This window comes from Pterocles gutturalis, unplaced genomic scaffold (assembly GCF_000699245.1).
Source record: "Pterocles gutturalis isolate BGI_N339 unplaced genomic scaffold, ASM69924v1 scaffold3431, whole genome shotgun sequence".
In the NCBI taxonomy this organism is placed as follows: domain Eukaryota; kingdom Metazoa; phylum Chordata; class Aves; order Pterocliformes; family Pteroclidae; genus Pterocles; species Pterocles gutturalis.
In genome coordinates, this window is record NW_010100011.1 from 1 (window position 1) to 23411 (window position 23411).

Genomic DNA, 23411 nt, shown 5'->3' on the forward strand with positions numbered 1-23411 from the left:
ATATTTATATATATAAATAAATGTTCTCAGCAATCTCAGGGTTGTTTTTAGTGCATTGCTGTAAAAAAATTAGTGCAGTTCTCATTAATGTTTAGCTCATAAGGAATAAGAATCTATACATCTGTTCAGTCTCTTCTTGCCACACCTGAAACCTTTGCACTGTTTCACCAAACTGAAGGTTTGTAGTCAATTTCTTTAAAATAAGGTGGATGAATTCCACACACTCTGTGACAAGACATGGCAATTTTTGGCAAAACAATTAGAAAAATATGAGGTGCTCTGATCTTAGAACTGAAAAGTTTGTTGATTTAAAGCATTACGCAATGCATAAACAAAATTTATAAACAAAAAGATATGTCTCAACAAATCTATCCTTCATGCAAATGTTTCTTCAGCAGCTAACAACTTAAAAAAATTTCTTACACTTGTTTATTTGGGGAAAGGGACTTAGACAAATCTGTATTTCAAGTCCTTTCCTACAATTGGACTGAAGGTTCATGTCCTGGGAGCTGCTTCTTCTGGACCCTTCTCTCTTCTGAACCGTTGGAGAAGGGGAAGTTTCAGTCTCACATTTACACTTCAGCCCCAAGTTCAAGGACTCCAGTTTCAACAACAGCAACATATTTATCTTCGATTTGAACCAGCAAGATTGTTTTATCTATATGGGACCGACTACTTGGATCTCTGCTGCAAGGCACCCAGCGGTGAATCACCTGGGGGGAAAAAAAAAGGATTAATAAACCTAAGTTCCATGGGGAAAGCTGCCATATCAAAGTTGTGGCTGATAACTCAAGACCCTTAGAAGGGAAAAGGAACAATAATATAAGTGCTATACTGACTTACTAATTTTTCAGTGACAGCATACACACAGATAAGCTACTCATTTAAGCCTTCCTGGAGATCTGCAGCTTACCTGAGAACAGCCAGCCTTTGATTTGAATTTCATCAGGAACAACTTGACCCAAATCAAAACCAAACAGTTCATGCAAAGTGAGTAACAATTGAAAAAAGTGTACATATACATATTTAGGATATTTTGATGCTCTAGCTGTAACAGTCTTAAAATACCTCAGGGTTTTGCAGCACACAATAGCACAGAACTGTAGTTTATCAGGAGTTAGGTGTAAACTACTATCTCCTTTAAGTCAAATCCCTTACCCTAAGTTTGTTCCCTACTCACTGTGAATTCAAGGTTGATCTTTTAAATTAAATTATTCAAAGGTAATTTAAAATGAAAAAATATTACAAAGAGGAAGGGTTTCAGAAACAGTGCTACAAACTACCATCCCATACTCCCTTGGATCTACAGAATTCAGGTACTTTGATCTGCTGTTTCCAAGGGTCCTGTCTGATACTGACTGTCAGAAGGTCCCTCTTCCATACAGGCCCTTGTACGACCAACTCTTTTCTCAGCTGCCTCCATAAAAGTACACCCTTAACTTCTGCGTGCCGTGAAGGAACCACAAGGATGCTCCAATAACACGGCTTTAAGCATTGCCAGCTCCACAGAAATAGAATTATCTCAAATTTGTCAGCTGGGGGAAGAGAAGCCTAAATTCAAGACAAGGTATGGTAAAAAGCAAACAAAATTTTGTTTGATTCAACAGCATAGTATTTAAGTGGTCTATTCAAGTCTGACTTCAAAGTCTGTCCAAATAAACTTTTTATGCTGCTGTATGAAGTGAGGCCAAGAACATTCTATCCCCAGACACAAAAAAAATTTCCCAGTGAAGTTCAACTACTACATCCTTGTTGTCCCACTTAAAATACAGGTGTCATTGAGATAGCTAAGGGCTGACTCCAAAGGCATCAATATCGTGGCTCCTTAAAAACTGTGTAGATGCACAAGTTGTACATAGATTATAACTATGTACTGCAACCATCCCCCCACACTCAGTTTTACCATCTGTTCTATTATGATTGGCATTTATTTGATGCCCATAAATTAATGATAACATGCAAAATGATGCCACTAGATAGTCAAAAGGTGATATGAATCTCTTGGGAGGAAAAGGGTTCTGCTGCATGCCAGTGTCAGGTACCAGAGAAAGATAATGTAGAGTATACCTTAATCTCAAAGTCGGGGAAAAAGCACCTACAATACAAAGAGGATTGCTAAATTTAATTTCCTGCAAGAGACTCTATATAATGTCTTTGTATATTATATATACACTGTATTGTATGCTCAGCAAAATAAAAAGCAAAGTTAGGAAAAATGCTTTTTCCTATGTAGTACAAAAGTTTTAAACAACTGAGAAAATGCAGCGCTCAAAAATTCACCCTTAGATGAGTATTAACTAAGGTTCATAACATCAGCATTAAGTCTAACACAACCTACTCCTCACTCATCACAACACTAAAATACATTTTGATACTTTACACAATTCAAGAACCCAGATAACGGAACACACACACCCCCTAGTGCAATGACTCCCAAACTTTTGTCATCATTCTATTCCTGAATCCCTATCTTATATCCCCATTCACAAAACCCAGACACAATGCGATTGTTTCCTTCATCTATTTTCTCTTTTTTCTTTTTTTTTTTTTAATTTTATTTTTTTTTTAAAACCATTTTCTTCCAATCCTTCCTTCACTTCTGCTTTTGACTAGCGCATCTTTCCCCATGATATACGCAACAGGAAAAAATCTATATGCCACTCAGAATGTGACCATAATTATGTGACCAAAACCATTATGTGACCACAATGTGACCAAAAGCATGCATTTGTCTGAAGCTGAACTTCATACCGACAGCACTGACATAAGTCTTTGGCTGGTGAACTGCTTGATGAGCAGCATCTCAGCAGGTAAGAATAACTTCTGACCGTTTGCAGAAAGGATTGCAGCTGCAGGATCAGAAAGGGAACACTGTCCCAAGAGCTAATAGCTTTACTGATACCAGTATGTTTAACCACAGGCAGCTGAAGCACGCAGTGGAAACTATGTCACCAAATCCTCTCCTCCTAATCACACATAGGATAATCTGGTGCTTTTCCTCTTTCTCCTTAGGTTAAAAGATGCTCTTCTAAAAAAACCTGCCAGTATGCTGCACCAAAAATAGATGAGAGGCATTCAGAACAGTAGCTTATGCTGACCTTCAAATCCTCTTGTTTTAATCTTTCTGTACCATCAAATCACCATACATGCCAGCATGCTGCAATTTGCAAAACACGCTCAAACTCCTGAAAAAGTGTCCAATGAAACCAGGCAACAGGACACGTTTCAATATAACCCTTTACATTCACTGTCTTTATGACATCTTGATCTGAAATAGCTAACGAGGAAATTCCAAAAGCATGACATTTAAACCCAACATAACTATGAATGTTTACAATAGCATTCTACTCCTAGGTGCTACCTTCAGGGTAACCCTACTATTTTAAGAGTGGAACGTCATCAACTATGATACAATTACTCATGGAAGGAATTTATTTCCAGGGCCCGCCCTTCACATACATATAACATCAAGGTAGACTTGGCGTACATTGTGTTACCAGCATATTGCCATTTGTTACCTGAAGCTTGCACACACATCCACAGTGATGTGGATGCAGACTCTCAAAGACAGTAAAATCCAGCCCCTGAATCCAATTTATAAATAATGCATCGAATTGAGGCAAATTCTTATAAACTGCCAGAACTGACATATTCCAAACGAAAATACAGTTGTATCACTGAACCAATGCAGATACAATGTTAGTGACTCTTCCCTTTTACTATTTATCACTGAGAGAACACTCACTGGAGCATCTTCATAGACACAAAGGTCTAAAAAACGTATGCCTCAGAAAAACCCCAAAAGCCTCAAAGACAGAGCTGGGGTTTTTCCCTTGTAAAGAGAGCCTAAACTGGGAGAGAAGTTTTCTAAGTAATGCAGTCATTTTTTATAAAACACAGACATAACACCCCTAGGGAAAAGGGAGACAGAGTTTCAAGTCATAGGCTTTTTGCAAGTTTCAGTTACAGCAGATTTCCTTCTTAAAGGAAAGTAAACACCTATCGTCTTATGTGGCTCTACTTTCATCAGAATTATTTAAACACAAATACTGTTAACCATTCAATTAAGGACTTGTTGGTAAATTGACCTCCTGTATTTGCTCCAGGATTGACAATTTAAGGAAAGGAAAATGAAGGTTGGATGAATGAGTGCAATGCCTGAGAATTCATGACAAGAGCTGTAAGAAGGCAAGAAAGGAGAAGCGGTTGACAACATTTGAATCATCATCCTGCATCTTTTTGATACAGTTACAGAAATATCTCTCTGCTTCAAATTAGGATTCTAGACCTGCTCTTCCAGCAAGAGTGACCTGAAGGACAGCTGCTTATCCAACCTACACGTATCTTTGGCCTTGGCATCTAGGCAGACTGCCACAGACTCAAGACACTGCCTTTTTTAAATGTAGCTTGTCAACTTCTAAGCAAAACTTACATGGCCTTCCATGCCTTCCTGAGGACTCCAGTCTTTCCAGCTGTTTCTTCCAGCTTTTAGCCGTATCACCTCATCTGGCCACTGCAGCTCTTTCCTTTTTGACACGTTGATCCCTTCCAGTACTTGACTGGGATCCATTAACTATAAGTAGGAATTGAGTTTTGACTGTTAGTTCAGCCAAAATTTAAAAGAAACAGATAAACTGTAACCTTTTGAATACTTCCAGAGAACTGACTTAAACCCACAGAAATTGATTTCTGACTAATTTTGATGCTGGAAACTCAAGCTCCAGGCTAGCAAGAAGCCTGAACAGCACAGAATTTGGAAATAAGGCTGTGGTGTCAGACACAGCTGACAATACACCAGTTCACTGCTGTCTGAAGCAGGAGCTCTGGTTCCCCTTCCCACCCTTCTTCGGTTGTTACTGGCTCACAGCAGGGTCTAAGGAGCTGGCACAACATAAGCGTTGGCAGCACACAGTCCAGTAGCAGGGAAGAGTGATGACGAGCTGTTAAAACTGGCTCATCACTTCTTACAGAATATTGTAAGAAACATGGTCTTGGAGAATTAACTGTCAGGCTGAAGAACTATTTATCTACTAGCATGGTTAGTTGCGACCCACCCCGTGTTTTGAAGTAAACTGGCCTTTCCACAGGGGCAGCAGGAGAAAACTCCTGAAAACGTCTTCCTATTTAAGGACAAAGAGAACCATATAATGTCTACTATCCGAGGACACATGTCAACTTTGCCTGCATCCTCCTCACACAGAGGAATTAAGCAGTTTCATAAAAGGGCCCTTGCCTGCAAACAGAAACTACTAAAAGCACAGACCTGTAAAATTAGTTAGTTAACTTTTCCCACTATGATGCAGTTTAAGTTTACTAAGGATTACTCTAAAATGACATGGTATTAGCAACAAAATCATGGTTTTTATGATCTAGTCTATTAAATACACTTCTTGATGTTTCCCACCAATATACTGCCAAAGACACGTACGTGGGGCCAAAAGCTAGAAGAGCAAGGACACAACTTACTGGATTTTCACAAAATGAGTAGCTGCCACGATTAACTTAGTCAATCGTGTACTGTTTGCTGCTCAGTAAACCCAGACTTATGGCAATAACCAAAGACTAAATATATATGAAAATTAATAAATTAATATGTATTTTTCAACTTAGTTCTGTAGAAAATCTAGTTGGTTTAAAAAAAAAAACAAAAAAAACCTAGTTGCTTTCTGTCCTGCAAATGAAGCTGTTTAGTCTCACATGTTGTAATGAATAAAGGCAAACTAAGTATGAAGTGGAACTGAGTTCAGCTGACATTCTCAAAGCTGCACTACAGAAAAATATATAAGTAATGTAAACAGGGATGTCTAAGCATGCAAGAAGGCTGGTTGTCCAGAAAACCTTTTCCTCACATTAGTTCTCCAAATGTAACTCCACAACCATTGTATACTGAGACATTCCAGACTCTATGTGTATCTAAAAGTAGCGATTTCAGCAACATACGAGGTAACGCTAACAAAAGCACACGGAAGCATAGGTTAACTTGTTCTTCTGGACTATTCACCTGGATTCTGTAAATAACGTCATCCTTTTTGGCTTGCATTTGATTTGCAGGGCTTGCATTACCAACTGACTGAGTTTCAGTTGAGTTACTCCCTCCTTCTGTCCCTAGAAAGCCCACAAGGGCATGCTGTTTACAGGCTGGGATGCTTTGGCTGGAGCTGCTAGAAGAGGGCAGTCCATGCTGCGCGCTGACCCCAGTCTGGCCAGTAGGTTCCATTTGGTTCACCATAGAGAGGCGGGACTGGATGGATGATGGGAGGTTACGAAGGGATATCTGACTGGTGGAAGAGCGCCGACAAGGCACAAAGCCTGCTGTGGATGTGCGAAGAGATGAATGACGACTGCCGTAGCAATAAGATGAATGGCTAGCTACTGATGCACGGGCGGGGGAATGTCTGACAAGGCTTGACTGCACAGAGTGAGAGCTGTGACTGGTGCCTAAAAGTAAAAGATACAGAATCAGGAGAGTTTGATAAAGCCTCCCACACACATTAGATTTCCGACACACAAATGTTTTTTAGTGCTTAGATACAAAATTGATGGGTCTAATCAACATCATCTGAAACAGCTGTACTGCAGAAGATCTCCGTTGGATTTCATAAAGCAGAGCATTTGAATACATTCCATTCATCTTACCTTGGCATGTCACATTCTGTTCAATTCACAATCCCTGTAAGACAAGCAGCTTGAAAAACACTTCAGCCTTGCTCTTCCTGCATTACCATTTTGTTTCTTAATATTAAGTTTTCCATACTTAAAGCATTAAGGCCGGTAGAGGTGTCCATGTTTCAAAACACTACATATTCTTTCTTAATCTGCTTGACTGGATGTTCAAAGACTGAGTCAGAAAATTTGTTAGAGCAAAATCTGTCTTTAAACAAATTCAGAAAAATTTAATGCACTTAAAGTGAAAACCAGGAATTGCCGTTTATGAGCACTGGTGTCATTGCTCTTCCTATACTAGGTATTTGTAGATACCTCTCCACAGCTGATAGACGTAATTATGTTGTGCAAAAAAAAAAGTTAATTCAACTACATACACTTTTATATTCTTTGTGAGTAAACGCAGTGTTTGGAAAGCTTTTTCTCAGCTTTACTGTTTATCACCTCCCTAACTACAGATCACTCGGGACTCTTGGATAAGATCCATATAAAATACAAAGACATTCACAAAAAATGCCAAGTTTGCAAGAAGTAAAAAGATCCAATCTGTAGAGATGTGTTATAAAAAGTTATTTCATCTATTTTTCCAGCACAACTATACCCCCATTGCTCAAATCTCTGTTTGGGAACCTTGCATTGCATAAAACAGCACTCTAGTTTGACATTAATCCAGCAGATGTTAACACTACATAATCAGGTCACTTCTGTTTGCTTTTTAACTTAGGCCTGATCCAAAGAGCTGAAAGGACAGTTCTGGCTATAGGATTGTACTTGTATAAAAATTGTTGCTTTAACTTTACCCAGAGTGGAGGGATGAGCTGGTGGATGAGCTGCAGGAAGAGTTGCAGGATGAGCTGCAACAGGAGGGTGCTGTACTGCTCCTGGTCCCTGCCCGGTAATTGCATTCCCTCCTCCTTGCGACATGCTGCTCTGCGACTCATTGATAGTTGCATTGTTACTTGTGCCAGAAGCTCCACCTCCAGCATCTGAATCTTCAATATTTCCTCCACTATTGCAGCCGGCTCCACAACCTTTCCTTAGTCTGAAAACATAATGTAATTGACTCATTAAGTCAGGCCTCCTAATCATCAAGATTCTAAGAAATGCCTTATGATGACAAGCAAAAGGCTTTACTCAGCACAAACCACAGCATTCCCTAAAATCAGATAAAACGTTACTTATTTTCTCACAATATGCTTTGCAAATGTAAATGCTGCTTTCTAAGAGACTGCAATTTTCTTCATGGCAGCTATTTATGATAAGCCAAATGCTCACATAAAACAGCTTTTGAAAAATCAAGCCACCTCTTAAGTACAATAAGGTGATAAAGTTCTAAACAGAAATGCTGGTAGAACATCCTGGTTGCTGTGTAAGTTTAGTAAAATTTATGCTCCTTAATACACCAGTCATATGTATACTTACACTGCAAAATGTCTGTCTATTCATATGAGCAGGAAAAGAATGTTTGTTAGGGTTTTGTGGTTTTTTTCCTTTTTAATGTATTTGGTTTCTTGTTACCTTCAGTAATGTACTCACAGTTGTTTGAAGCACATATTGCAATTACTTGAATCACAAATATTCATGTGAATTTTGACAGACAGTAGGTTAGCCAACATTTTCCAGTGTACACACAGGCTTTTCACCACATTGTTTGCATTAATAAACTTCAGGTGGACACAAAAAAAACACAACATATTCCTCCTCCCTTCAACTCCTACTTTTAATAATAATTCTTTCCTTTCTGTTGCACTCGAATACACCAAGCACTCCTTTCCAATTTTATTTGCCCTTGGGATACAGAATCCCAAAGCATATGATGCTCAGATCCAGATACTGTTCTGCGTCGTACTTCCACCTTTTATTCTATCCATGCGTCAGACAAGCAGATGGCGAGAGAAGACAAACAGCCCAGACTGCAGTAAGTGTGGCATATTCCGGGGTGAAGCAGCACATTCTCTTTTGATGTGGTGTAGATGTCAAAGTGTGAATCAGCCACAGGACTGTTCCAACTGTGGCACCAGCTCCTGGAACTGGTAGTATTAGAACACGCATTTCTGAATGCCACGCACACTGTTGCTTTTGGAGCCACAGTTATAAGGGGCCAGAAGTGCAGTAAAAGTTCTCATGGGGTATAAAACACAGCACAGCAAGCGTTTGCACTGGGTTACTGAGGGGTCATGTGCAAGGAGGATTATATTATCACTCCAGTTACTTGTTCTGGCTCTGACATACAGGGTCTTTATAAGCACTCATGAAATTCTGAATAACAGCTAAAGCTTGTGTTACTATCTATGAGCATACCCTAACTACTGCATGCTAAATGTCTGCCAGACAGGAACCCTACCAAATAGTCCTGATTCTGTAAAGATGGTATTATAGACTGCAAAAGAGATGGTACTGAAAAAAGTACAGAAGTTGCATCGTCTCTCATTATCAGACCTGACATTAGAACTGAAGTTGTAGTTCCTGCATCTAGACTTTGTCCTGTTTTTTCTGACCTCTCATTTACATAGTTTGTGAGGTATTACTTATATGCTTTAAAGATTAACCCTGTACCAATGCAGTTGCCATATGCCACAGATGTGCCTGAAATAAATGTCAAGGCTTATTTATTTTTATGTGACTGGATATTACAAATTATGCTGTGTTGGGCATGCATAAGACTATTTAAGAGAATACGAGAGCTGGAACACGTACTAATGAGAACTCATTTCCTCAGCTCACCTGTGCCATGTGGAGACTATGAAGTTTCTAATGTTTCCTAAGCTGATAGCTCCCCCGAGAATCTCCTTAAGCTGTTCATGACTATCCGAATAGGAAGTAGTCAAAGGTGAGACGTAGATTGGGTACCCAATGGGCTGGTCACAAGAGGAGTTGATCATGTTCCTCAGAGCTTGTTTTGCATTTTGAATACTTCCTCTTTCTGGATTACGATTACGCAGGAAGACAAGCTCCTGCTGTTGTCCTGCCCACAGGCCACGCACACACTCCTTATTCACCTGCAAAAGCCAAGCAGAAAGGCTGTGTCAGAAAGTGAAAAAACAAGAGTGTGTGATGACTGCTTTGCTATCCCTAGGGCTTCACAGGTGTATGTAATATTGCACTGCAGAACTGCGAGCATTCGCATTCCCTTCTTTGAAAGGCTGAACTTAGGGACACAGGCTGCAACAGTGAGAATAAAGCAAATTTAAGAACAGGATGAGAAATAAGATATTTTAAGTCAGGAAACGATTTTCTGATTAAATACTCCCACTATATGAGAAGCAGCAGCCCTAGCAATGACAGAACAGTAACAAGAAAGTAATGAGTTGAGTTGAAGTAGCAGTTTGGTATAGTTATTAAAATATACCATAGCATACTGTCACGTCATGGAACGTACACAAAGCTTACCTTAATGACCCTGAAACTGAGATACCGCTTATTCAGCATAATGATTTTATATTCATTGGTGCCATCATCCATCACGTGACGCAGAGCAAGGAGGGAGGGAGAATTGGAAAGAACTGCGCTCCGCCAAGCAGGGTCCCCTTCATGTGCTATAACTAGATTTTCTTCGTGGGTTGTTATGGCTTCGTAAAGGACAGAAGGATCGTCATATTCATCTGGAGAAGTGAAGTGATCCTGTTTCCAAGAACACATGTTCAGTAAGACATGATTAACATTTCAGACATAATTACATATAGAAATCACAAGAGTTAGTGCATTATACAGAATTAGATAACAAAAATATCAGATATCTACTAAAGAACATTGTTAAAGACCTCTTTTCCAACAGATTAGTTCCATTTGTTTGCGTTTGCTTCTTTTTTTAACTTAAAACCAAAATTATTGGAAGGACCCGCCTACTATTGATTCAAGTAAATTTCTAGTTGAATTTTACACTAGATTTATATCTACTTATATTGCCTGCAAAAGCATTTTCGTTTTAGCTTCTTTGCTTATTCACAAGTCTCCCAACTGTAAAACACACTTAAGTAAAGCACTGATTATTCACTTAGACTGTATTATATGAAAATATGAAGAGGAGGAAAACCAATAAATTTTACCTGTAGTTTTTTATTAAAAAGTTCACATTAATACTTGATGACAGACTATTTCAGCATCAGATATTATGACACAACTTATATTATTGCCAGCCAAATAGAAACAAAATTTGCAAGTTCAATTCAGTATCAGGTCACATTACTTAAAGGATAGTGATTCATAGCTAAGTTTCCAACACTGGCTGAAGCCTCGATACGTTATTGTATATGTGAATAAAATCACCCTTTATAGATTAATGCAAAAATATAAATTTAAAAATCTTTTATTGTTAGAAATATTTGTATTTTTTTCACTTTTCATTCAAGTCCATTCTGCACAGTAACCCAAATAACTGAGACCTCTCCAGAATTGTTGAAGTGGTACTTCTCTTTTCAACAATGATTTTGTAATTATTCTACTTTGCTATATGTACTCCTAACACTTATTCTCCTAAATTCAGGGAGTCTGTGTTACATGAGTTGATTCCATCACTGCAAGTTTGGAGGACTTCTAAACTCTGCAATGAAGGCAAAAAACGCAACTTTATTATTAAAAAAGTACAACTAAGATTTGCCTACTTACTATGATTTTCAAGCAATCTGTTCTTCTACAGTATCATCACTTTCCCCCCCCCCCATCACAGAGCACTCATCACTCAGTATGTGCTTTCTTTTACTTGCTGAGCTTAGTTAATAGATGCACTGGACAGAATTTGAGATTGTTCATCTTCACCCTCACACCACTTTAAAGACTGACCCCAATTTCAGCTTATTGAAGAGTAACCTTCTCATTCTTACCGGAAACCTTACTGACAGCATCAATGAGTAAAACCAAAGTGTCTGTTACTACAACACTTCAAAGAAAAAAGAACAAGAAAAAAATGACTCCCACTGGACAGCTAGAGAGGGCTGTGCCACTTTGAACGGCATGATAACCTTTCAAGCCAATTGCGTATATGTGGGGAGGAGAAGAGGGAGAAAAAAATATCAGTAAGACTGTTCATTAGGGAATTATCTCTAGATGGATATGAAACAGGGCTTGACATGTTCTCTCATCCACATATGCTGTAACTTTCAAGCTCTGAGCATAAACTGCATTCCCTTTTCTTCTATATCACCTTCCAGATGAGCTATAATAGAACAAAGGACAGGACACGATACTCCCTCATTTTCAGTTGTCCATCTCTACCACGTGCCCTTGTGTTCTCTTCCTCTTTTTTCTCTCTCCCAGTCACTTATTTATAAAAGAATGAATGCACAAAAACAAAAAGAACTGAACACATCTTCCCGTGTAATCTCTCACCTGATGTAGTTTAAGTGACATCCGTATTCCAGGAACCACTACTTTCCTCAGCAATTCCATGTCAGCAAAGATCCACTCATCTCTAATTGAAGATATACGGAAGTCACCCTTAAATAGGGCATGCAGGCCATACAAGAAGGATTCCAGATTACTGTTAAGGTAAAAATAAATAAATAATTAAAAAATTAAAAAGACAAAAAAGGAAAAAAGAAAAAAAGAAGAAAACAGCCTGAATATTAACAGAAATATAAACATATTCATAATTATGATCACTTATCATCACTGACAAGAGCAGAAAATACTGAGCTGTACAGAAAGGCACACAATTCTTCTCTATAAAGATAACTTACAGGATAAGACAGAAAGAAAAGAACATATGAGTAAGGGTGTGTGTGTAAGCAAAACTTGGACAGTAAATGTCTATGTGAACCGAACGGGTAATACACCATACACACAACAGACTACTTACATGGACTAAAGTAAACATGAGCACTGTGAGGAATGCTTGACTTTATTCCGAAGATTTTCACAGAGTAAATTTTTCAGGGAATATAACACCACAACGGACCAGCTAACAAGGATATGTAGCTTCAGTTGTGCATGCTTTAGTACAGAATAAAAATTTGAACAACTTCCTCATGCCTAAAGGCATCATTTCCTTTTACTAAGCTAACTTAGGAACGAAAAACCAAATACACTTTGATTACTCTTGCAACTGCATATCTGCAAGACCTTCAGGGAACAATTGGCTGTCACTTAGAAGAATTAGTCAACAGTAGTGAAGCAGAACAGGTTTTACAGGTGGCACCCAGCTGACCAACAGCTACCACCTTTGATTATGCCTCTTTTTATTTGCTTTTTAAACCATCTCCTTGTGATTTCCTGAAACATACAACCCTATTTTACACTGGCTTTCTAAAGTAAGTTGAGGCTGCCAGTCTGCAAGAAAGAGGCTGCCATATGATGACAGAGTTGAGCCGAAGGAGATGAGTATGAAACACAACTGCTTGCCACAGAGCCAGCTAAACTGTGAAACTTATCACAACGGTCTGATCTAACTTCCATCAAGATGTATGTTCTTCATTTTAAGAAGTTGTCCTCTTCTTCCCCCTATTTCCATATAGGGCACACACCTAGAGCACGAAATGGAGCTTACTTTCAAAACTCAACCAGTTTTGTTTTTTTTTTTTTTTTCCATCAGTTATCACTGGTGCTTACCCACACCAGAATTCTCACCTTGCATTTGTTTGATAAAACAAAATGCTCGAATTCAAGTTCTCCCTCATTTGCTGTTCTTTGGTTACGTTTCACAGACTGGTATAACAAAGACAGGTTACACAGCATATCTGTCCAGTTTAAGGAAAGATGACATTAAATATCTCTTCTTTTTATGAAGAGCTACTCATCTAATACCTAACCTAGAAACCCTGAGGGATTTTGACAAAGGGTAGCTTACTTACAACAACTATTTTATTACCTAGACATATGATGTGAAGCTGTTCCCAGTGCTCTCCGCCCTAGAACACACAGTCCATAACACAATGTCACCAGGGGCGAGTCTTTACTTGAATCCAGTGGCTTGTAGTAACAAAAGAAAAAAGAAGAGTCAGGTGAAAAGAGTGTCACAGAAAAATGTTCTGCCAGAAGGAGTAAAAAGATCCAAGCACATACAAAGGTACACAAACTCGAGTGTGCATATGTACCTACCACACCAGTCACTCTTGCTCAGACTTCCAAAAGGAATTCTTTTTTTTAAAACTTTTGCAAGTATGTAGAATAGATGTAAAGGCAGACACACACATACTGTATTTGCAGTAAGACAAATTGCAAGCTGAACAGACGCATGCAACATTCCTCATGGATACTGTGTATGCAATTTGCTGATCAGCAAAATTATGGAGTTAAGATAGAAGTATTCTAGTGAATAAAGTGGATTCTCACTAACCAGTTAGGGGTATATAATTCTGAGTTAACTGAAAACTTCCCTGGATTACAGCTTTATTTGGGGAAAACTCGTCCCCAGCTCAAAGCCACTAATAGGGTATACAATGCTCTAGATAACAGCATCATGCATTTAAGTAACTAAACCTTATTTTCAATACCTACACAATATTTCACAAGATCATGACTTGGAGGGAAACAGTTTTCTCTGGCTGTTGTTTGTCATTTGACTGCAGAACGCTTTAAATCTTACACCAGTTAAAATGGGCTCCTAATTAATCTTTTACCTCCAAAGTAAAGCTGAACTCCGAAGTCTCACATCCTTCATTAAGCATATAAATTCCAATTATATTCCTGTCCCCTTAATCTCAGTTAATTTCTGTGTACTCTCAAAGGCAATGCTACTTCAGACTATACCACATACAGGTTGGTTTGTACACAGTAAGGGGTGAAGGCATTCCTCTACAAACATACTAATGTTTCTATTCAAACAGTAGAAGGATTTGGAGAGAGGAAAGGGGTTGAATATGGCATGATCATGTGCACAAGCCAACAATTACAGTGGTCCAAAGGAGTGGTACAGTATGACCAGTAAGAAAGAAGCAGTCAGTCTTATAAGCTGGCAACAGGTATTTGAGGGGTTTTTGTTTTGGATTTTTTTAAGTTAGGGTGGATTTGTAAACACTGACATCTAAGCACAAAACGTAATTCTATAAACATACCCCTCTGTATGCAGATAAATGCCTAAGATTCAACTGATTTGAGCTGGTAACTGAAAATTCATTAACGAACAGGTCAAATCATACACTACTTACAGAATTTATTAAAATTCACATCTCAAGAGCAGAAGATCAAACCCAGTAAACTATAAATTAATATTTCAATTATAAATCTTAATTTTAAAATAATCAATAGTAAATCATGCTGTAAGTGAAATCAACACTGGGGGAAAAAAATGAGGCCATCTTAGAATAGTGAAAGGCTTTCCTCATATGTTCATACTTACCTTTTCTCTTCGAGAGCAGCAATATTCTATCCAGTTCAAATATATCATACAGAAACTCTCTCTTGAGATCCCTGCTAGACGGTGGTCATAATCCTCATCAATATTGGGGTTAAATGTTGGGTCTACATCAACATAATTGCGGTCTGTGCACAACCGCAGACCTTCCTGCATTGTCTCATTAGCTAACCATTCCTCTAGCTTGGGGGATGTTGTGACATAATAGATGATTCCCTGAAACAGTAGTAGTTAAAAATGAGAGTCAGTATTGCAGTAAAAAAAAAAGTCAATCTCAATTGTTCCAACTTATTTGCATCATTTGCCTGTAACAAACAAAACTGATACACAGCGGCATTTATTTAGCTCATAGACACAATAAATTTACACAGAAAACACAACACAGGTTTGCATATAGGCACATTTTTCAAAGACTGTCAAGATTTCTGAAGCATGCACTGAAGGAATAAGGAAAGGAAAAAAAAAGGATGGGACAGGACTCTCACTGTAATTTTGCAGAAACACAAACAAACCATAGTAATTTTTATCTAGTTAACATGGAGACTTAGATATTGAATTTCTAAAGAATTAAAATGCTGAATAAAAGACAAGACAGTTTAACACCCTTGCGTTGGGGAAAAAACCCAACAACTTCTGTGTGAGTGTGTGCGTATAATATCTTGGAAATACTTCAATCTGAAGTTTTTTAGCTCTCTGAAAGACAGTAGGTTATGAAAGATCTTGATTAGTAAGCTGATTACCTACAGTCCTCTTTAAAACTGCAGGGCTTAAGGGAAAAAAAAAAAAAAAAAAACACCAAACCAAACAAAAAAACCACCACACCACCACAAAACAAAACAAGAAAACACAGAAGATGGGTTTGGACAGCTTTTAAACACCAAAGCAGCTTGGCTTTCTCCCAGAGAAAGACATTATTTATTTACCTTTTCATTTACAACACAGTTATTACATTTGAGTAACAGCTTTCAAGTTTCTACTGCAGCTTCAGCTAGAAAGTGTCCCCTCTGTTCTAGACTGCAGGGTCATTGTCCTGCTCATGCACGAGAGTACCAAGTAATCATCAGTACAGCAAACTTCGACAAAGGTGTTCATACATCTATAATTTGTATCACGTTCTATGATCCTCATATGAAAGACATTAGACACTCAAGACATTAAGCAGTTCTCAGATGTCATCCAGCCTACCTCCCCCCAAGGGTTGTACTGATCTGAATCATACCTTCACATAGTAAGTGGTGAGAATTTTCCGGAGATCAAAGACTTGAAGCATGGAAGCTGCACTGTTGTCAGTGATGCTATAACCCTCCAGAACATACTTTGTCACAAGCACTTCCCAAGCTAGCCAGCGCTGCCCAAAAGCAGCGTTAAAGGAAAGCATGTGAGGAAGGTGGCCCGGTTCACAGCAACAAAAGCCTTCATCTTCCTCTACACCTTCAGTGATGGCCTCTACTTCTCGTTGCTGGCAATAAGTTCCTTAGGAGAAAATAGAGAAAAGAAGAAACAGTTGAACACTTTATGTTGACTTTTGTCTAAAAGTGTTTCGAATCCAACCCATCTCCAATTACACCTCTGTAACACCAAGTGAACTACCTACCAATGGACACAAAAGATTTGGATAGCTTAATTTATCACTCTAGGATCACATTTTAGTTAGGTGTCTCTAAGAATCAATTAGGGTAACCATGTTTCACTAAAACAGAAAGAGAGAGTAAGCATCAACTCTGCTAGAGCAAGCTAGTTTTCCTTCCAAGTGACAAGGGCATAACGAGGCCCTGCAGTCCATTTTCAAAACAATTAATTTACAGGATGGAACTGAAACTAATTCGAAGTTTCTAAAGCAGAAGTGCACTTTTTAGCACAGACAGTTAAGGAAGTGTTAACACACTCACCTCTGAATTCAAGCCCCCTCAGCTGGAAGGTGACCAAGCCATTTCCTATCTCTATAAGGTGTACTAGTGCATTGAGGTAGTCAGAGGCTAGGATGAAGCAGTCCCCAGTACTATAGTTGCCCCACCGACCCAACAACAGGTCTCCACATAGGCTGTGCTGAAGGGAACGGGTTAAATGTTCATAGAAGATTGAATTCAGGTTGTTATCATCTGAACCTACAGAAAGATTGGATTTGGGTTATTATCTGAATCTGCAGAAAAACATCAAGCTTGAATGTCAATTATCGTGTCACACTGAATCCTACACTTCCAACGGCAATGTCGTTTCAAGTTCATTCTCCACCCTGCCGCCCTTTTTTTAAGGGACAACTACTCCAAATTAATGTTAAGTAAGATTTAGTATTTTTGACCACATTTTTTCCCTTCCTAGTCACTCCTCCGTTTTCCAAATTATTCCTTCAGTTCCACTCATGCATCCCCCATCAGTCTATTCCACATAACAAAGCACAAAAGAAAATGAGCACAGGAGTATCTCAGTAATGACTGTCATACTAGTCTCATCATCATGACATTAAGGCATCCTCAAATAATGTTTGTCTTTTTTTAATTACTTAAGAGGAATAAAAAGCAAAACAGCTCAATAAATCCTATAAATATAGATAAAGAAGTAAAGCAGACACACAAAAAAGGGGAAACAAGAAAAGCTTAGAATCTAAAGAATAAAGCAAGAGAGATGATGGAGGAGAAAGTAACAGTAAAAAGTAACAACAGAAAGGCTGGGCAGGGTTTGAGAAGATCAGAGGGCAAACTGATCATGAATCTCATAAAAATCCTATGAAAGCCACTTGTATTTGAAAAAACTGCCACTATCCAAAAAACAAAAAACCCACCAAAAACAGACTAGGAAGGTTACCTGGATTTCGATCAAGCTGCGAAGCCAGTCTTGTATTTGAATGATCCACACGCTTTGTGCTGAAAATAATAAAATAAAGAATACTCAACATAAAATTTATTACTCTAAGAAAATCTGAGGGAAGGAACTATTAACTGAATAAAAATTGTTACAAAATATTCCCACTGAAATAGTTTCAAAAAGTAATTTTAGAATAATTTTACATGCAAATGCACTGCTCTTCTCATATGCAAAAGTATATTCTGCCTATAACAGCATTATGTTCCAATACCTAATAAAGTTTGTCCACAGTAGGCAGCCATAGAATAATATTCAGCTTTAGATATAAGTGTATATATTTTCTCAGACAGATATCATAAAGCTTTAGATGTGACAAGTCAACTTAAATCAGCACAGCTAACATTCTAGTAGACTTCAATGAAAGGGCAATTTTCAGAAAGTTGTCATTTCATTGGCTGAAATTACAAGCTTAACTCTTCAACGTATATATTTGGGACATTCTGTTTAAACTGTTCTATTGTTAGAAGGGAGAAAAAGCAATAAAGCAGTGAAATGAAAAATTAATTCTCCACAAATATCAGAACTATCCACTCATCTTGCCCTGTGCTGTTTATCTAACAACCCACTGGTCTGATCATCCATCAATCGCGGACTTTGGAGAAATAAAACACAGGGAGGTATAATCTGACATAAGAATCTCTTACTACTGATTCCACCTTGATCAAAAAAGATTTACTTTGAAGATTTTTTATATTCAGGCTAGCCAGTTTTAGCTCTGAAATGAGCAATAAAGAACACAGGTCAAATACAGTTATGAACTGCCCCCCCCAAACCTTTTTGTACCTAAATTTGCTTTCTGATTAAACTTGTGTTTTACAATGGTATAATTTTTGTGTTTAAAATAATTACCGGGATGGCATACCTCTAAGTAGAGATTACCTAAGAAGCTAAAGCAAATGTTCCTAGGATAAAAACCAGCTGCTGCAGTATTTCAGAAGCAAGTTCATTGAAAACTTGCAGTGCCATAAACTAGTTTTCTCTGGGGAAAAAAAAATAGCAGCACTTGGGAGGAAGAAAAAAAACACACAGACACACCAAAAAACCCAAACCAACACTTTTAGCCATAGTTACATTACTAAAAACAAAGGACAGAAATTTTAAAGGTCTTATTTCACCTACTTGTAGTCTCTTTCCCAGAATTTGACAGGCCTGGCATATGAAGTGATGAATATTGCACTTCCCAGAAAAGGATTCAGTGGAGTAGAGAAGAAAGCTGACACAGCTGCTTGGACAAACAACATTGCAGAATCTGCAGAATAACAGAATTAAGGAAAGCAAAGCAACAACTACTTTTTTCCAAGCTTCTGTGATAGTACCTGAAACAGACAGCAACACCAATTAAAAGGAAAATAAGATCTCTGAGAATTTTTATGCAGAGAAGTATCTTCACAGTATCTCCAGCAACAAGGAGATTGTTTTTGTTTTTAAAAACAGATAGAGGTGAAAATTTGGCACTAGACATGGTGGTCATTCTCATTCTCAAAATTCTACAGAGAATATACTAACTCAGCACTCCATTCAAACCAGTCTACAGAAGCTTAAAATGCAAAACTCAAAAACTAAAATCAGTTAGTGACTCTTGAAAAAGGGAATGAGTGTCAGAAGAAAAGCTGTGTCATTTTCAGAATGAAGTAATTCCTGCTCTATGTTTTGTTTATGTCAGAATCCTATTCCTACTCCATCTGCTACCATATTATTTGTAGCATTGCAGCAAGGCAGAAAGTGTGCACAGTTTTTCATAAACACTCACCAGACAAACCTGTTCATACAGTAGAGTTAGCCCATACTACACAATCCATTATAACACACCATTCGGAAGTTTTAAATACACGACTTCAGGAAAAGGTTTGCATTTTCAAAGGATACGTGGCACAGCAAAGGGCTGGGCAAATGCATGGAAGGCTGATCCCCACGTGATCTGCCAGGGAGCAATGTAGGTATATACAAATCTCAATTTATAAAAGAGTTCCCAAAGCTACAGGGGGAAAAAAAAAAAAAAAAGAAAAAAAATAGATAAGAGAAATGTAGTGATTTGGTTAAGAATCAACATGCTCTGCAGTACAATAATATCCTGAGGAACTTACTGGTCACCCTAGAGCCTAGAGTTCTTACTGGTCTACCAGAACCCTTGAGACTTACAAAAAGGATGTAATAATGAAGCAAGTAAAATAATAAGCGCTTCATTGTTCTACTAACAGAAACTCATGAGATGTTTAGAAAGTTACATATGCTTTCTCAAGCAAACATCAGTGCTTTGGGAAGGAGAAGTCTCAGCTGTCTTTTAGCATATTGACTACAGTACTCATAGGTAAGCTTCCAGATCATCAGTCCTTTCAGTCAGGACTATCTGTTTTCCCTTTTGGATAACCTGAAACACCTAGAAATAGAGAGTTAAAGTTACCTTGCTGAAGAGTATGGACATGAAGAAGAGATCTAGCAGCATGGTCTCAGTAAAACTTTTGTAATCAAAAGTAAAGAAGAGCACTGTGAAAATAACAGTGACGTACTGGCACGTTGGGCTACTGAATGATGAACGCAGTAACTTCAAGCCAGCTATTGTGATCATTAAAGCACCCAACCTGTATAAGAAATTCACACAGAACAGTTACTTATCTGCTGTCTGAAAGTAGTTTAAAGCCTCCCTAAATTGTCTGTCCGGGCTTCAGCAGGGTTTTAAAACCACTACACTGTCATGCGATGCCAAACTCTTCAAACTCAAGGTTTAGATTTGGGTTTGCCTTTGGAGTTTGGGTGTGTGTGGGTCTGGTTTGGTTTGATGTTTTTTTAAAAACAACTTCAGATTTCTTTTTTTAAAGGTTACTATTCAAGTATTTCTATCAGTATTCTCAAGCCAACCAATGCTCAAGGATTAGCATTATTTGTAAGAGTCTTGCAAACAAACCAACCCCACCACAACCCAGAGATGAAATATCCTTGTACTCTGCACAGAGAACTGGTATTTAATTTAGGTTATGAATACTGACATGCAAAAATGCTAGAAGTGCTCTAGGTTAATCAGCAAGAGGATGTTAATGAACACTGGATTATCATTATTTCCTGCATGACTGCACTGCTCTAGCTTATATTGGGGGAACTGCAACTTAATGATAAACTTACAGGGATATTCTTTTTCAGAGACTGTAACAGAGATCAAGGGGTTATAAAAATAACATTAAAATAACATAATGACAATGTTCCTCCCAAAGGTCTTGTAGTGACGAGAGTAATGAACCCAAAGCAAGAACTTATTAGATACAGGGATTATTAAACTTAAAACAAGTAAACCCACACCCAAAAAATCCAACACCTCTCCCAAATACATATTCCATTTTGTTTCAAGATTTGTTTTCTCTACAATGCTTTTGTTCTAAATCAGTAGAACTTCAAATCTAAAAAAGCCACCTGGTCACTGTTCTTGGAGGCAAAAACTGCAGGGCCCATTACTGAACTCTCATTTGCTGAGACAATCAGATACACTGCTTGAGGGATTATAACTGAGGCTCAATTTAAGAGGCAGTGTGCAATTCCATCTGGATACAGATTACACTTAGGGGCTGAAAGGCATGGGCAATTACTTGATGAGAGCAGAAAGCTGTAGAGGGGCTGCAAGCTGGCACACCAACTCAGGGAACATTACATAAGTCTTAAGTTTACACCTGACAAAATACCAAAACATGTTGTCACTATCTTGGAACTTGCAGTCCGGATAATCATATTATAGACGCTGATGATCAACAAGGAAATTCTGATATCATACTACTAGATAATTCTAGTACTCTGGTGACTTGGTTCTGTAAGAGCTTTCAAATAAAGAAAAACTTTATTTTTTCCTTGCCTTAGCTTTAAGACAATAACACTGACTGTCTTCCCATTGAGGCCAGAACTCACTATTTAATTTCCCCCCATAGCAGACATACTCAGATTACTCGATAGCCTTTTATACTTACTCAGTATCCAGTTTCTTTGGACTAGCAATATTCTTAGCGCTGCTACTAAGCTCATTGAGGACTATCAGTGGATAGATAACATTCTTCTCTACAAAAAGGAGCCAAATGTGAAGTTTCTCAAACCACATAACATGTGCAGCACCTATCAAGATATATTAAAAAGAAGAAATCAGATATCACTGTTAAATCAAACTCGGCGAACAGAATAAAGACTCTTGAACCCAGTAATCCGTGGAGCCAAACACTAACTGTACTCTTACACTGGCCTTTCATAGTTTTATCTAGTTGAAATAAAGAGAAGCTCCTTGTAAGCTACTATTGGTAGCCCCAGTGGAGTTTTTGCTCTGTTACACATCTATACGAAATGTATTACAATATAACAGTTTGCAAACTACTTGCTTACTGCACGTGGCAGGAAATAAACTGGCTTGCAACCTCTTCAAAAATTTAAACATTGATACTGATGAAGCTGTTTGACATGATGCATTATCTAACGCAAAAGGATGCTTTCCAACCATATCTGAACTGAACAATTTCTGGTTTACAACTCCACAATGCAGAAGAACACATGTAACCTACCAAGACAAACGTCTGAGATTTAAGAACTCCTTCTGAACTTTGACAATAATTGCAAAATATGTAACAGGATTGCTATGTTTCAAATTAATGCAAATGAAGATAATAAGAAAATGTATTTTGCAAGGCAATACAAATATAGGCTGGAAGAACCTATGCCAAAAGTTATGTTAAACATTGCTGCATATCTAAGGGGTTAAAGGTATACCTGAAAGAGGCTAGAAAAAGGCCCACCCCTCTTCACTGCTATAGATGACTGTACATGCCTTCTACAACAGAAGCCGTAAGGACAACTAGTCATTGACACGACACGAATTCTCTCCAAGTTACAGGGACCAAACTGGGAGATGCTACAGAGCTACATTTAACACAACTGGATACGACTCTCATCTTTCCTGAAAAGACTACTACATAAGGAAATAATGAAGTCAGGTATCAGCCAAAGGGCACCAACTGTAGCTTCTCTAGTTACGTAGATTTAAAATCTAAGGCATACAGTTGCACTTTTCACTTCTTCCTCCAAACAGAATTTGGCATCATGTTACAATTACTATTCATATTTATCCCTCTTTACACCCAACCACTCCAAAAAAGTCCACAATCTAGACACCAGTGAAAAAAAATCACACTGTATAGCTGCTACAAAGGTAGGAAGTTTGCAAATCAATTCTGATAATTCTCTGCTCCTGAAAGCAGCAGAATGCTCACTTTCTTTTCATTAATGTCTTACCTTGAAAACTATCTGAAGAGAAAAAGCACAATAGCTTCTAAGCCATTTTTGACAGAAATTTCTCAAGTCTGCCATTAACAATAAAAACACTTCAACAGTGAAGACCACACAATCTACTGCTACATTTGTCCACCCTGGAAAACTGATCAGCAGTATGACTAACTTCATACTTTCTGCAGCTTCCAGGGAAATATTTCCCAGGAACGTAGCCTTTAACACCAGGTGCAAGTGCGTGTCTATGCAGATCAACCAGCAAGACTGGTTCCTTAGTGTGTTTTTCCATTAGCGGCCCACTTGCACTACTTTCTCTTGATAAACATGTCCACAATACCATTAAGAATCAAAT

General features: G+C 38.1%; 1 protein-coding gene across 1 annotated transcript in view; it reads right to left on the minus strand.

Moving 5' to 3' along the window:
* Window positions 1–14: 14 nt before the first annotated feature.
* PCNX (pecanex homolog (Drosophila)) overlaps window positions 15–23411 on the minus strand; it is a gene marked incomplete at its 5' end in the record, with an annotated part of 49720 nt that continues 26323 nt past the window's right edge. Inside the window, 17 exons of the mRNA XM_010077941.1 lie at window positions 15–713; window positions 4433–4573; window positions 5055–5120; window positions 6002–6438; window positions 7464–7705; window positions 9388–9662; window positions 10054–10284; window positions 11989–12139; window positions 13466–13566; window positions 14936–15166; window positions 16170–16423; window positions 16840–17055; window positions 17753–17811; window positions 18932–19061; window positions 19679–19787; window positions 20214–20391; window positions 21760–21901. Of these exons, the coding sequence (XP_010076243.1) occupies window positions 573–713; window positions 4433–4573; window positions 5055–5120; window positions 6002–6438; window positions 7464–7705; window positions 9388–9662; window positions 10054–10284; window positions 11989–12139; window positions 13466–13566; window positions 14936–15166; window positions 16170–16423; window positions 16840–17055; window positions 17753–17811; window positions 18932–19061; window positions 19679–19787; window positions 20214–20391; window positions 21760–21901 (3104 nt within the window). The remainder of the gene's footprint in view (window positions 714–4432; window positions 4574–5054; window positions 5121–6001; window positions 6439–7463; window positions 7706–9387; window positions 9663–10053; window positions 10285–11988; window positions 12140–13465; window positions 13567–14935; window positions 15167–16169; window positions 16424–16839; window positions 17056–17752; window positions 17812–18931; window positions 19062–19678; window positions 19788–20213; window positions 20392–21759; window positions 21902–23411) is intronic.